This window comes from Rhagoletis zephyria, unplaced genomic scaffold (assembly GCF_001687245.7).
Source record: "Rhagoletis zephyria isolate East Lansing unplaced genomic scaffold, Rhagoletis_zephyria_1.1 Rzeph_scaffold_05454, whole genome shotgun sequence".
NCBI lineage: Eukaryota > Metazoa > Arthropoda > Insecta > Diptera > Tephritidae > Rhagoletis > Rhagoletis zephyria.
This window is the reverse complement of record NW_016162537.1, coordinates 5,661-22,670: the sequence shown is the minus strand read 5'-3', so window position 1 is coordinate 22,670 and position 17,010 is coordinate 5,661. Positions and strand designations below refer to the sequence as shown.

Here is a 17,010-nt window from a genome sequence, read left to right as displayed (position 1 = left end):
TTCAAAAATTTCACCAATATAAAGTAATGTGTACACTCATGTTAAAATTAATAACACTTTTCTTATGAACTATATCTGACATTTTAAAGTATTATCTGATACTTACATTCATAATTTTGCTTTGAAGAAAAATGCACTGAAAAGTACTGATTCTTTTAGCATGAAAACGCCTTACGTACTGATTTCGCGCATAAAAAATCTGGCAACCCTATGTTATTTTAGCTATATTTTTAATAAATTTGGCAATGAATGAAAATACTAAAACTCAAAAAATTTTTTGGTAGGTTTTGGTTGGTTATGGTAGGAAATTTTGGTAGGAAAAAAAGTGTGTCTGTGGCAACGCTGACGCGTACGTTACATTACAAACAAAAAAATTCGCCGTACCGTAGGGTACAGTATTTTTGCGAGGCAATTTGGAAATTTCTTTATGGCGGAACCTATAGGTCTCTTTTTACATACACGTACATACGACAGTAACATTTTTTTTTAATACATAGTTCCATTGGAATAATGGAGATACTTCCTTGGTAAAAGTTTCATGATTTTTTGGTTAGAGTGACAAGAACTGAGATCTGGTGGGTACGTAATTAGAACGCACTTTGAAAAAAAGACCTCCTCGAGACAAAAACAACGATATATCGATGGAACGGTCAATGTAGAAGCTATGACAAAAAATGTAAAAGAGCCAACCCCTTCTTTCGCCCAAAATAAAAAATTCGAAAGTGCCTTCAAATATAAATACATCCTTAGCAAAAGCCTAATGATTTATGGCGACCATTAATTTACTGATATTAGGGTGGTACCTTGGGGTGTACAGCTTTTTTCTGGTGCGGTCTAATGTGTATACAAATTATGTTTATGTGTGTCTTTTAAATTTTATGAAGTGATACTCACCGTAAAAATACTGAAACCGACAAAAATGCAAATGTTGCCGACAACGAAACATACTGAGGGAGCGAGCATTTTCTGTGTGCCTCACTATGATGACCCAACATGAGTAATTCTTCTTCCAACGAAGGTGCATGTGTTGTGACATTACTAGCACAGGGATGGTTCATAACGCAAGTAAACTAAACACGAGAACACACAAATATAAAGCTACTAACAGCATTTTCATTTAAATTTTCTTCACATACTTACCACATTCACCTGACCCACCGAATAGATCAGGACTATGGTGAATATCGTTATAGCCAGACGAAGTGTGAAGCTTCGTGCTAAATCCCAGACAATCCACTTAAGACGCACTGCCAGTAGCAACATTAATATGGCGCTTATCCATACGAAAGCGGTCAAGAAGAGCAGCAAAAGTATGAGAGTTCGTGGGAGAGCTGACACCTGTAGTGCTGCACCCAATATCAACAGCAACAGCGAACAACCCATGGCGGTGGTAAAACCCAGATCAAAATCTTTACGGTATTCGCGCTCCTTATCACTCTCGCGAAAACGCAAAGTAATGCGGTCGACATGCTCGGACTTATCGCAATCGACGGAACGTGCATTGATCGCCTGTGAGAGGAAGCGATTGACGCGATTGGTCGGTTGATAGTGCATTGAGGAGTGTCGCTTGCGGAAAGGGCGCTTAAATTTATCCGTCACTTTTGACTGCTTTTGGTTGATTGATAGGTTGGCATTGGTATTGGTGTTGTAGGTGTTTATTATTTTGATGTTATGTCAAGTGTTTTTGTATGATTTTCATTTCAATGGCATGTAGTTTTTTTATTGATAGCAATTTGGTGGTACACGCACGGAACAGGACATGTCGGATCGGGATACAACGAGTATGCCAACAAGAGTGCGTGTTTGTGTTTGAGCGGGGAAGTGAGAAGGAGAAAAAAGAGAGAAGCAGACATGGCAAGACACATGGAAGAGAAATGAGTAAAATTACTTAGTTGCATTTGACAGTACAAATACATTAATACATAAGTACATTAATAATAGAGATAATTATATTTTTCATATGTATGTATGTATGTATGTATGTAAATATGAATGGTTAGGCTTATTATAAGTCAACTGGTATAGAGCAAAGTTCTCCAAAAGCTGATTGGGATAAAAAACCCAGAAGCCCAAATATGTACATTAGGGCAGAGTAATTTGTTCGGAGCAAAAGAAGAAGTGTAGAGCAAATTCGAATTCTACGATCTACTCTAATCCAAAATGGTGAACAAACTATATATGTACAAAAAATGACGTTTGTTCCACCCAATTTTCAAAAGGGAAAGCAGTACATTGTATAACGAAAACACGAAATTTTGTAATTTTCGTTCTGAGAAAAGTATAATACACTGATATTTCTTTTAAAAATTGGGAGGGTCAAACGCCATTTCTGGTGTATAGTTTGTTCACCATTTTTGCTTAGAATCAAACGTAGAATTCGAATATGCCATACACTTTTTTCGAAATTAAATTACCCCGCCGTAATGTACATACTGTTACATGTTGTTCTCATAAGCTTTTGAAGAGCTTACACTCTGAAATTTACAGTTTAAATGAACTCATTTAAACGTAAAATACAATGCAAAAACGAGAGCAAAAAAACGGAAAGCAATTATGCACATACATTCATGAATAAAATTAATATTTGTTTTAAGCATTATTAAATGTAAATGTGTTTTTTTCTGATCGCGGCAAAATTTCAAATTCTAACCACTTGTCCACCTTGCTGGAGTATAACAAAATTTTTACATACTAAGGTATGCACGAGGGCAATTTGAAAAGTCAGTGCCTTTTTGAATTGTCCGTGCAGTAACTTTAATGCAATGTTGCTTCCGGCAGCTGCCATCGAATAATAGACTACCCTAAAATTTTGAGCAATCTGCGCCATTTAGTTTATATTTGACAGCCATTGAAGGCAAACAATCTCGTGAATTTTAACGAAAATGGAAAAAAAGTTCATTTCATGTGCTGATTAAGCATTATTTTTATCGTAAAAAATCCATTACCGAAACCAAGAAAACGGGTGCTTAATACCATGGATAGTCTGCACCATAAATTTCAATGGTTGAAAAGTGGTTTGCTAAGTTCCGTNGTTCATTTCATGTGCTGATTAAGCATTATTTTTATCGTAAAAAATCCATTACCGAAACCAAGAAAACGGGTGCTTAATACCATGGAGAGTCTGCACCATAAATTTCAATGGTTGAAAAGTGGTTTGCTAAGTTCCGTCGTGTTCATAGCAACTCAAGTGACTCCAAACGTTCAGACCGACCAAAAGAAATCGCCACGCCAGAGATCGTCGTTAAATCCATGAAATGATATTGGACGATCGGGGAATGAAAGTGTGTAAGCTTCTTAACTGAGTGGGTACATCACATTTTACGTGAATATGTGGCTATGAAAAAGCACACCGCGCGATGGGTGCCGCGTTTGCTCACACTCGACCATGAACGCAACCGTGTGACCACTCTAAAGGATTATTGGCGATGTTCAGCCACAATCTGAACGAGTTTTTGCACAGTTTCGTGACCGTTAACGTTCCAGAGACCAAGGAACAATCAAGAAGTGACCCAAAGAAGGCTAAGGTGGGTCTGTCGGTCAATGTCATTGCCACAGTTTTTTGGGATCCATGCGGTGTGATTCACACCGATTTCCCTGAAAATGGCAATGCGATCACTGGCGAATATTAGTCAGTGATTTTGGACAAATTCGAAATCGATTTAAAGTAAAAACGACCACATTTTGCAAAGAAATAGTACTGTTCTATTAAGACAATGCATAAAGTCGAAATTTTTATGTTCTCACCCACTAGATTTGTCTATGTCGACAAAAAATATACTCCTTTTTTATTTTAAAATCAAAAAATATTCACAGGTCGAACAAAACGATCAAAGCTTTGCATATATTTTATATGGGAAAAAATAATTTTCCGTAGAAATGGTAGAAAATTCTTGAAAATCAATATATTTCGATTGGAAAACTCTATTTCTTACTTCCAATAATAGACCCCAATCGTTTATTTAACCATTTTTTAATATGAACTCGTTTTCTAGGGCCCCTAAACATCAATGGGGAGCGCTTTGAGCGCCCTCTAAATATTTTTTGATTTCGAAACAAAAAAACGCGGATATTTTTCCATACAAAACAATAGAAGAGTGAGAGCATTAAAACTCCGACCTTACCCTTTTTGGACCACCCTAATTTGCATCATATATAGGGCATTTCAGCCCTTTTCGGGCGCCATTTGGATTTTCCATCTACGATTTTATTATAATATTGAGTCGAAAAATTTTCAAAAACGCATTTCAATACAATTTTCGTAGTTTTAATATAAAATGTTGATGGAAATTTTTTCTAAAAAATTGTCACTCATTCCGAAACTTTTAAGCATAGATCGATATTTGTATAGCAACAGAATCTATTTTATTCGAAGTTTTAATGATGACTAATGAATGAAAACTAACAAATTTTGTCCAACTCGACGCCAATAAACTTTGATCGTATTGTGGAGGAAGAAATTGTCTACATAATTGCAGTGGAAATTACCAAGCTACGACTAAGCAATTTCGCATGATCGATTGGTAGTTTCAATGATTTTTTTCATGTATGAAATATGAGTAGGAAAGAAGTTACTAATACGCCATGTACGAGTATCCGAACGTTTCAACGAACCTTAAGGAAACCGATAATAATTACAATTTTTTTAAAACTAAATCACTACATATTAGGAAAAAACAGTTTTTATTAATTGAATGGTACGCAGGTGCGGATAGGACCTGAATTCTACATTGCTGTAAGAAGTTATTGCAACAATTCTCAAAGTAGATATACATATGGATGTACATATGTATGTATAATTAAATGTAAATAAAACCTGATTTCGGTCCCTATTTATGCATTTAAAATACTACAAAATAAAGATTGAGTTTTACATAACAAGGGCTTAAATTCAACGCCCTCTCAGCAATTTTTACAAAAATCACATAGTTTCTGACTGTCATTTATAACATTAATGTTATTCTTAAGTATCGATTTTGAGCGATAGTGTTTATAAAAATCGCAGTACCCTCTACAGAGTATAAGCGATATGTATGTACATTGATTAAATCAGTAAAATAAGTAGAGAGTAAATAAGTCTGGGCATTTTGAAAAAGGGAGGCGAAAAATCATGCATGGAAAAAGCAAACGCTAAAAGGTAACAACAATAATTTTGATATGCGAATTTCTACACAAATATTTTAGCAAGAGGAAGTTTTTGTTACAGCTTTCTCAAATCTTTGGCCAAATTTTTGTAATACTATGTAGTAGAAACTTAAACATTTATTAAATGTAATGATTAATTTTTAGAATATCGATTAAGCCAAAAATTATAAATAGTTAATAAGACTAGTGAAAGTTAAAAGCATTCACCGATTTAATTAAAGAAATTACAGCGAGTAGCAATTAATGAAATTTCAATGAAAATTAGTTAAACCAAATTCGGAATAACGATGCTTAAATGCAATGGTATGCAGCACAATGTAACGCAAGGAAACGGAATGTAACGGAAAAACATAAACGGCTCGTTATGCTTTATGTTCTCTAATTTGAATAGTACGAATATGTATGCATATGTTTATGGGAAATACGAGTAGTTTTACGTAACGTATTACAATAATGGTAACACAAGAACGAACGAACGAACGTCAGAGTGCAAATATTGCATAGGTAATACATTCTCACTTTATTTTTATTATGATTGAGTCTGTGAATGCGACTAATCGTATTCGACGTTGAGTTAGGAGTAGTTCCTACTGAGATTGTAACACCGCCACCGGGTGGTGTGGGGGCATGTAAAATTTTTTGTAGTCGTATAACCTAGAGAAAAATAAAGAAATGTAATATAAAAGAACACAAAGAAAATACAAGTAAAACAGAAAGTGATAGAAAAAAGTCAAGGAAAAGAAGGAGAAAGTAATATAAAGATTGTATCTGTATTTGAAGGGTGATAACAGTAAACTTAAATTGAATGCTTATGACTAGACTTTACTTAAATCATAAAATAGTTAATACAGATTAAATAAATTTATCTTATCTTATCTAGTAATAAAATATATATATAGATACGTATTTTACTTCTACGAAATAAACTTTCTACAATACCTTTAATAGGTATATTATTTCTCTTCTAATAATAAATTAAAATGATTGTTTACAACTTTTACGATAGGTACTAAAATCTTCATATACGAGTTTATATTCATTAATAGAGTTTAAACAAATGTATGTTCAAGTCACGTCAGTGGTGATTGAGATGGACCTAGGTATGTCTCCTTTGAAAGGTTTGCGATTTTTATGAGAAGCCTTTTCGTGGATACTGCTATCCAAATAAAAAAAAAAATACATCATTCTGAGAGAGGACCCAACGTCTACTAGAATACTTGTTTCATCAAGTTTTTGCAGGACGAACCTAATGAAGCGAATGGAGAAGTAGATTAAATAGTTCGTACGAGTATCAGAAGTTCATAAATGGGCCGAAATGATTTGGCTAATTAGATTATGTTTTTATTTCTGTGATAGAAATGTGCTGTTCAAACTCAGAATATTGTCTCTAGGCCTTTCCTTGCATTTGTCCATTTTATTGAACATGTCAGAAAACCATTTTTACGTTCGTTTTGCAGCGTCTTTGTTTGGAAATCACTTGCTTCCATGAAAAAGTGGAATACAACTGAATTCAATTCCTCTTTGAAGTTAAACTCTGATTAAATCCTGATTAGAAGAAAAAACTGTCTTTTTAGGGCATAAATTAAAGGAATATTACCTCAAGGAATAAGCAAAGAGACGCATTTGGCTCAAAGAGCCGCGATTGCCCTCCGTTTGTAATCACGGTTGCCGTTTAGGTCCAAATGGACGAAATTTGGTCCATTTCTCTTTGTTTGGTTCAAGATGCAATTCTTTTGAAATTCCATTTCACAAGCCTTTGGTTAGGTTATTATCACCCTTTCACTTCATGCAATAGTTTCGCGGTTTCAAATTTTTCTATTCAATTGGTGAATATTCCGCCCCATGTTGAATATCGTCATCGTTAGTAAAAGTGACGATACGGCCATCGTCAGCCATGTTACTGATGCGCTGACGATCGCCGACGATGACGATGACGATATTCAGCATAGGGCCGATTGGCATCACCTGCTAAAAGAGTGAACTCGCCTTGCCACTGATCTTCAACTGTGGCATGGCTAATCATCTGTCAAAGCACGCTTCAAAAAAATATCGCGGTTTCTTGCTATTTCAATTACTCAGTGACCAATATTAAAGTGGCTGGCAAAAATATGGAAAGGTAGCAAAACTTTCATTATAGCATTTAGCACATGAAGATAATATTCGACTTCAATCGAAAAGATATTAAATATCTTGAAATTATTACACCACATAAAGTTCTTTCTGATACTGATGTATTTTGCCGCGACCCGACCAATTTCCTGCATTGGATGCAGACATAATTGAATTTCAATTTTACAATTTGAGGCTGAGTGAAGGTAACTTCAAAAACTGTACCAATATAGAACGTTTTTGGGATCAAATAAGTTTGATTAAAAATCGAGTGGATGAAGCGGCCTTTGGAGAATTGTGTGATTTAATTCATAACATTTTTAGGTTACCTCAAAGTTCTGCAGTAGCTGAGCGCAAATTTTTTGATTTAACATTAATGAAAACGAAATTAAAAAGCAAATTAAAATTTGAAACTTTAAATAATGTAATGTTAGCCAAAGAATTATATTGTCCGGGAGAGGACCTTCACTATATTTGGTCGGCAAAAAACTTGTTTTAAATGTTTTATGAACTTTGTTATTATTATTATTATTATTATTTAAGTAATTTTAGCTTGAAAAATGTTGAGTCGGAAAAAGACTGTTTTAAATGTTCCTATGAATTCATGTAGTTAGTTTTGAAAACTTGTGTGTTCTTTATTTCTTTATTATAGGTAAACATTATAAATGTTACTTTTAAAAATATTTAATATACGATTGTAATTTGTATGCAATAATTAAAAAAACGTAATAAAAACAGAGTTGGAATATTTTCCTGATAAAGAGCAACTCCTCTCAATTTCCCGATGTTATAGAAATTGGTAAAATTTTTTGGATCGGAAAAGAATTTGGAAACGGCAACCGTGGTTGGTATAGAGTCAGAAGCAATCAGCACGAATCGGAATATATTAATAATATCAAGTTATGGTTCTGTTATTTCAGGCCCATTAAAAAGTCCGGGCCTCCTTCCCGACGGTCCTTCTTAAGATGAATATGTATATTTGTGCGAGTTAGATGCGGAATGGAGCAGCCAGGAGACGAGGTAGTTAAATATTTAGTCGAAAGACTGTAATATCCCGAAATAATCAGAATGCGAATATTTCTTTGTATTTTCGTTCGATAAAACAAAATGTCAGACGGATGGGATGGGGCCTTGGATTCCAGTACCATTTGCTCTGAATTTAAGGTAGATAGGTAAGGTGATTTAAGGTAGGTAAGACCGAAAGTATCCTTTTCTCAAGATACAAGTTCTTTATCCGTCAAATCATTTTTCTTGAACCTTGGATCGACTAAGGTTAAAACTGATAAAATAATATTTCTCTGTTGCGATAAGTTCAAGTGTTTTAGCCGATATCATATAAATTAGTAATGTAAGTTTCCTCTAAACTTGAAATGCATATAATGGCGATGGTTTAAAGTAAAGAATCCGTATCTTTTTTAAGTATTGGGTACCGAGTACTGGGTACCGACAATTCAGCACATCATTATCAAAAACAAATGAAAAATCCTCAAAATCCGAACAAATTACTCAAAATTTTCTTATTCCAGATATAAGTATTGTGTACTACATCTTATTTACAGGTACTTAGTATAAAATTTAGTTACATTCTCCAATTCATTTGGTACATTTGTTCTTGCGGCTCAAACAAGGTATAACCGTTATTTTTTATGCCTTGGTTTGTATACAATATTGCTGCAACTATATCAGTGCTGAAGTTGGTCCTCAATACTAAAGATTTAAGCATTACAAAGGGGCTATATTAGTAATGCAGAAATATTTTATTGTAATTGGAAAACTTGAATATTTTGAATGTTTAGCAGCAAATGCAGATGTGCTTAAGAGCGAAAAACACCACCCAAACGTAGGGATGCAAACGATGCATCGATATTTTTGAAACATCGATAATATCGGTTCAAATTTCAACGTTTGCCATCGATGTTTACAATTTCCTAAAATCGCTAAATTGACGATATATCGATGCCAGTTTCAGCGATGTTTTAACATCGACTTATGCTCCCAAAATTTTTTGACTGGCCATGAATTTTATTCTTTTGAGGAACATTCAGAAATTCCGAGTTTACTCTTATCTTTCGCTACTAAAAATGCTTACTTAGTCCGGGATCCCGTTGAAATTTTACCGAAATTGGGCCCTGGAACTTTAGGCTCATCGAACTTACGACGCACAGTATTTCGACTATATGGAGGCAGATAGAAAAAGTCATGGTGACAGTTGATTAAAAACACTAGTTGGACTTAGAGAGGGAAAAGTAAAAGTCACAAATACCACATTTCACATTATTTACTCACTCCCCTTCTTCACGAACGCTACATTTCCAAAGAACTACGGGAATCGGCGCGATACCGTGTAATCAGTTAAGTTGCCTTTGGCGATTAACCCATTAAAGAAAATGTTTCATTTTCAACCATAATCCATTATTTAAATATCGTGGAATATTCAGGTGAAGGTATTTATCATTTATTTGGTACTTTCCTATTTTCTTACCAAAAAATTTGCTTTGAAATGTAGATGCTAAAGATTATTAGTAAAAAAAGTGTCAGTGCCGGTCCGTCAGGTCTTGAAATTAGACAAATGTTTTAGAGAATTTTATGTAATTTTAGAATATATAATTAGAATACATAATTTGATCTTTGCGCGCGACTTTGCAAATATATGTAATTTTTGATTTTCTAAATTTTTGATTTTCAGCCTCTTTTTGCATAATTTCGCGAAAAGAATTTTTCGAACAATGAAAAAATCTCACCCAACACTGGAAAAAGCGAGTATTTACACCTAAGTCAATTTATAGTATAACGCTTGTTTTCTGAGAGTGAAAAGCAGGAAACAAAAATTTACCAAAATTCCATTACATTTAACGATTGGGCCCACATTTTTTGTGATTTTTGGACGCTATTGTGATCCAATCTTCCCCATATTTTATAATAAAAAGGTGAGCTCAAACTAGGATGAAATCGAAATAGGATGAAATTTAATGTTTCCGCCCACAAGAGTAGAAGGCGTGGCAATCATTCCATCTTTACCAAATTTCATAATTCCCTCCATATAGTCGAAACACTGTGCAACGGCATGCATTTCTATTCTATTTATAGGAAGGGTTAAGGAGTGGTAAATAAATACATGGAAATACATCCATATGTAAGTATATTTCTAATTGAATTACAGTTAGTTTGAATTGAAAAGTATTAAATTTTCGTTTTAATGTGACTACAACCTAACAACTTTTGAAACATCGGAAACCATCGATATATCGATGTTTTTCTGGCGATGTATTTTAGCATCGATATTAATTTTTCCGATGCATTGAAACATCGATGTATCGATGTTACTCCCCAAAATTTGCATCCCTACCCAAGCGGCTTGACAAACCAAGCGAAATATCTCTTTGCTTAAAGTTACTTGTGTTGTGTGTTTGGGGGTGTTCGAAGAAAACCAAATTCTTTTACATTTTGAACCGGAAGAAAACTAAAATTCTTTGCTTGAACGAGTCATGTTTGCATGGTGTATGGCGAAATGGGAAAAGTCGGTTTGAAGAATGTTTGACAAGCCGCTTGTGTGGTGTATTTCGCTCTTTAATGTGAAACAATCAGCATGTGTATATTAATACGCTAACATAAATTGTGTCACCGTTCGTTTGGAGATTCTGCCGAACCGACTTCAAAGCCAAGAACATCATTGGAGAGTGGTNTTTTGTTCAAAAATTTCCAGAGCGATTTAACAATTCTGTTATGTAAATCATGGTTGCATGGGTTGTTTGCAAATATACGGAGAGAAAATTCCTCAAAATAAAAATCCTAAAAAAAAATCAAACGCACCCAAAATTCCTCACGTTTTGAGGAATTACTCACAAAGTGGTCACACTGCTGGAATATGCTATTGGACTATTCCGCATTGAGTTTAGAGAGACAAATGGATTTTTCCTTAACATTGCAGAGATGATCGAATAGAAAAGCCCAGTGGCCTAAGCTTACGATCATCGCCATTTTCAATGATGACTAAAATTTAAACTATAAGATAGATAGTGGGATTGAATCATAAGAGTTCTCTATAAACCATAGCCTATTGGCTCCCTATGCATTGTAGCGCCTTCGCGCTGAATATACAATCAAAAGGGTGTAGTGATGGCTCAATCTCTGCACACTATATTAGCATTTACAACAATCGAATAGAATAAGGCTTTTTAGCTTATGTGGGTTAAAATCAAAAACTAAGCTGTAAACTTTTCAGTACAAATCATAGATGCCATTCAACGACGCACAATGGGAGAAATCACGAAAAAGCTGACAATAAATAGTAAAAATAGTAATCTAGAAACTTAAAATTTGGAACACAAGCTTCTTTAGTAAGTAGTAGTATAAGGTGTTAATATAAATGAAATCCGCCAACAAATGCGTCCACTTCCCATATAACGGTATTTTTTAAAAACTCAAAATGTTATAATTGAGAAGCTCTGGCAAAGAAACAAAGATGACTGAACCTTCCACTTAAGCTTAAATTAAAGCCGTAACCCTCGACGACTGTCCCTCAAAATACCATCCCTGTATCTTGACCCAAAAGGTCATTTATTGAACAGCAAAATCTGATTTTGACAATTTTTTTTCTCCAATAGCACAATTTTCTATTATTTTTTAGGTCAAGGTAGGGGTGGTATTTTCGAGAATAGTAGTCGAGAGTCCTAGCTTTAATTTAAGCCTAAGTGGAAGATTTTATCGCCTTTTATTTCTTTGCTAGAGCTTCTCAAATAACCAAAATCTGGACCTGATGGAAACCTTATACTTACGGATTCGCATTGAGCACAAAAGTCTATCAAAAACATTTGCCGCAGCAAAATCAGTGTTGCCCTGTGTAAGCTTTCCACACAACACAATGAGCACTGCCATTATTTCATCGCGCTATTCAATCGTGTATTACAATAGAATGTGGACGAATGTAGCTACTTTCTTTTTGAATTCTTGAAGTACGTTCTTTTTGCTTTATCTGCAAAGTGCAGAATAGTCCGATCTCCCGCGATAACAACTTTTTCACAATCTAAAAAAAAATATTCTTGAGACTACACTTAAAATAAATTTTTTATGTATTTACTTGTATGAAAAATTTACATTTATGGATTTAGAATATTTAATATACCGTCAGAACGCTCTCTATCTTGCAAAAAATAACTAAGTGCTTTAACCACTATTTTAAAACCAAAAATTCGGAAGCACAACTTTATTATTATTATTAGCAAAGCAACGTAAACTTCAGTGAGAATAGCAAGTTAAAACTGCTGTAGTGAAGTCGGACAACTCAAATTTCTTGAATCTTGGCCAGCGTTTTCGTCATTTCTTCCATACATTGTTTGGAGCTAAATATAAGGAGTAGGCGTAGGGCTTTAATTTTTCGTAACCTCTAAGGACATAAATCAAGAAAAAGAAAACAAGAAATGGGTGTGATCGGTTTATTGTAAAGCATACCTCCCATACAAACTTAACCTCAAAAACGCCTTAAAATGCCATTCAAAGGGCACCGTTGAATGAATGACTCCGAAATTTCGTCCACATATTCACAATAATAGAGTAAGTGAACATACAAAAAATTAGCAAAATCGATTTACTTTAGCGCATACCTCTCATACAAACCTAACCTAAAAATGCTTTAAAATGTAATTAAAAGCACAGCGATGAATGCACGACTTCGAAATTTTGGCCATATAATGATAGTATAGGCAAATACACCTAAATCGGTTTATTTTGATGCGCACCCATACAGGCGTAACCCCAAGAAGCTTTAAAAAGCTATAAAAAGGTAAAGAAAAGACCCCGTTTCATACAAAGCATGCAGACTTGTGCAAGCTAAGTTATATAAAAAGGGAAAGCAGAAACTCTATATATGTTTATAAAAATGGCATCTCATGTTTAGTAAAACTGTTTAGCTTTCAAGGTCAACAAACCGATACATTTTTTTTACGCTAGTTGCAGCATGTCGCTTTTTGGTAAAAGTATGCAAAACAGTTTACTAAGTCCAGTATAAATTTTCTCAAGAACTCCTTCTGGAAGGTTTACATATGGATATAGTCCATTGAATGAAGAAATGCGCGGAAAAAATACTAATTTCATTAAATTAAATATTTATGTACACTAAACTGACATTTTCAATAATTCGACATATGCCTCTTATGGTGAACACGAAATGATCTGCTAAGCGGATGTTCGTTTCAGAGTTCCGGCACTTGAAACAAGTATGTATTTTAAAATTTTTTTATGTAGGTATGTATTCAGTCCCATGACTTTACTGGCTTAGTTTTCAAACTTGAAATTATATCTGCCGCCAAATCTTGTAAAACCGGGTCACCCAAGGGGTGTAGTATTAGTAATAAGTGCAAAAAAACGACAAAATTTGACCTTCACCAATAAATTTTTTTCCGCCGAAATCCCACTGTGCGATGTGATTATTGTTCTGGGGTTGGACGAAATTTTGAAATATATGTAAAATTTCAATGCTTTTATATTTTAGGTATACCTTGGAAAATCCGCTCTCCCCGCACTTTTAGTATCGTAGATACAAAAAATAAAAGTATAATAAATTTCTTAACTAGCAATTACCTACCATCTAAATTTAAATTAACTTTTCCAAAGAATATATGTACATAATTAGTCAATTTTATTACAACAATAACATACACTACAGACATGTATACTTTTTAACCGATTGTGATGAATCCAATGAGTTGGTAAGCAAACGAAAAATAAAAAACAAGGCAACACTGGTAGAAATTTGTAATTTAGAATTTGGTATAAAAACTGCACCCACACCAAAGAATTTTGTTATATTTATACTATCTTCTAGCTACAATTACGAGATACATACATACATGTAATTTACAATTTACTGTTTACATTACGTTACATATAAAATGTAATGCGGTAAAAGTACTAGGTTAGCTATATTCTAAAGAGAGCTACGAATATGAGCAACACACTTACCGCATCCTGAAAATAAAAATGAAAATAAATTAAAAGTAAAATACACACAAAACTATTAACGAAAGCAATACGCAATTTTAGTAGGTAAGAAATGTGTGGCACATTAGTAACAAATTTCGAAGTTTAGTGGAATGGTACTGGTAATTGATTGTTGTAATTGCTTGGGTGTGCAATAGACTGATTTTGGAAGGTGCTCGAGAAGTTTTAAACTAATTATGTAAATCCCCGGATTTTTATTAAGTATATGATTGTCTGCAATTGTTTGCCAATTTTTAAATATTTAAAAAAACAAAATTAAAAAGCTAAGCGGTTTGTAGAATCAGCACTTCATGCAAGAGTTAGCTTAACTTTTAGCTACGGGGGTGGGGCACTTAACTCAATTAAAACTATTTCAAATTGTTTAAAAATTTATAATAACTATTTAACATATAATATTGTATTTACAAAAACTATATTCTCCACTTTAAACTGATTAAATCAGCATAGTATTCAGCTCGCACGAAAAAATTCATATAAAACGCTTAAGAGCTTGAAAAGAAATTCACTACTTCTAGGTAAATATACAATTTTTTTAAACCGGTTTGCAGTTCTTGCAAGAAATACAACTGACGTCAATGCCCATATACAAATTTGTGGAGTACCGTTAACTTCTTCATGACCCAAGGATCAGAACTAAACCAAATTAGTAAGAGACCACCCTTGAGGTAGAACATTTCCGAAAAAAAATTATCGAAAACGGTTCGCTTGGTCTAAAGTTATCCGGTAAAATACGTTAAAAAAATAGTTATGTATATAAGGTATTCCGATGAATTGATAATCTTCTTCCTTTTTGAAGTCGGTTAAAAATACTCCCATATTTTTGTCTTTCTTAAAGAAAATTTACGATACTTTTTCAAGCGTCAAAAAAATTAAAAATCTTTCTTGAAAGCCGAATACTAAGCTTAATGCGTCCCAGTTTTGATTTAATAATTTAATAATAATAATAATTTTTGTAGGTATGTACATATGTAATAAGCTATGTAAAATAAACATTTTTACAGGGGGATTTAACAGATTTTCCTTGAAGTTGAAATCAAGTCATGCGAATGTAAAAATTTTCACTTACCTTACGCGTGCTCTTATCCCCGCCGGTACCATCGGCTGTGCTGCCACGCGCTCCGGTGCCGTTGCCGGCCGATGATGGAAACGACCCGGTGGCAATGTTGGAAAATGGTACTGGCTCCGAAAATTTTATCGTATGCAATAGTTGCATCACAACATTCGAGACATTACGAAATGACAATTTGCGACGACTACCAATGGCCGAGCGTACACCAAGCGTATTTAGCATTAATGGCTGCAACCATAGAGAATAGAACGGAAAGCAAAAAAAAAGTTATGAATAAGTAAATGATGGCCATACAGCAACTGAAAGTAGGTCTATGCACTTTATGTGAGTTCAGTGTCGTAAGATATTTTAAAATCATTCACCTTTCGCCGATGAGGTGGTGGCACTATGAAATACGTATCCACACCATGATCACGTAGATACGACGAACGCTGATCGCCATGTCCTGCTTCAACTTCATATTCGCCCGATAGAGCGTCAAGTGTGGCGCGTGTAACATGCACTCGCCCCGGTTCTCCACCCGATTCCATGTGATTGGCCAATGTCACATCGTTGGACCAGACATCGAATTGCCATTTGCGTAGCCCCAGTACACCGCAAAGCACCCGTCCCGTATGTATGCCCACACGCATATTCAATATCACATCGGTGGCCTCCACCACGGTGCTGTAGAAGAAATAAAAAAAAGAAAGTTGTAAGTGCAAAAGTATGTGCGTATAAACTTCCATGTCCTGTATAAAAAAGTTGTGTACGTACGCAATGGCATCGATCATATCCAGCCCCATTTCGACGGTGCACTTAGCGTGATCTTTACGCGGTTCAGGCAGACCCGAAACGCAGTAGTAGCAATCGCCGAGAATTTTGATGCGCAAGCAGTGGTTGTCCTGGAAGATTTTGAAAAAAAATTGATTTCTTTAATACATATTTACGCAGTTGTAGAAATTGATTATTGACTTACGTGCGCCAGTTGATCAAATCGCCCGAACAGCTCGTTCAACAGTCTTACTAACTCCTGTGCACTACATTGCGACGACAAGACGGTAAAGCCGACAATGTCGGCAAACAATATACTGAAACGAGAATTAGTGGAATGCGTATGAGAATGAGTTTCGTAATTGTTTTACTGTACATATCTCCTAACTATTTAGCTATAATCCAGCATTGCTATCCTTCCTAAGCAATTTCATTAATATTTTCCTAATGTACATAAATACATTACATGTGTATATATTTGCCACACCATTTAAACCCACAATCAAAAAAAAATTAAATTAAAGCGTTAATTACAATTTCAACATTGCCTTTTCATAAACCTGCAGTGAGGGGTAAAACTGTAAAACGGTGTAACATTTTTTTGTTTCAGCCACCGCTTCTTGCCAAGTTCTAACGGCTGTCATACTTGTGTTGTATAAGTATGTATTTTTATTGGTATACGGTATACCTGTACTTCGTCTCTCATAACGATTTGAAGTCAATCCAACAACAATAATAAAACTATCGGACAAAAATGTAAATGAAGGCAAATTCAATTCAACGGTTCACCATGATTACAGAACGAGTCTCCGTCCAAAATATTTACCGCAGTATGGTCTTGGACTTATGTAGTTAGAAAAGTCATTCTACGAAAAATTAAGGATAATCGAGATATCTATTTAATCCTTCTATAGAATATTTTAATTTTTGATCAAATCAAA

At 34.4% G+C, this 17,010-nt stretch overlaps 1 protein-coding gene across 1 annotated transcript in view; it reads right to left on the bottom strand.

The window, feature by feature from the left end:
* Positions 1 to 16,386, bottom strand: part of LOC108372117 (Ca(2+)/calmodulin-responsive adenylate cyclase-like) — a gene marked incomplete at both ends in the record, with an annotated part of 35,878 nt that extends 19,492 nt beyond the window's left edge. The window contains 7 exons of the mRNA XM_017627769.1: positions 895 to 1,070; positions 1,141 to 1,608; positions 14,209 to 14,214; positions 15,314 to 15,544; positions 15,679 to 15,982; positions 16,073 to 16,200; positions 16,275 to 16,386. Coding sequence (XP_017483258.1) covers positions 895 to 1,070; positions 1,141 to 1,608; positions 14,209 to 14,214; positions 15,314 to 15,544; positions 15,679 to 15,982; positions 16,073 to 16,200; positions 16,275 to 16,386 — 1,425 coding nt within the window. The remainder of the gene's footprint in view (positions 1 to 894; positions 1,071 to 1,140; positions 1,609 to 14,208; positions 14,215 to 15,313; positions 15,545 to 15,678; positions 15,983 to 16,072; positions 16,201 to 16,274) is intronic.
* Between the last annotated feature and the right edge of the window lie 624 nt (positions 16,387 to 17,010).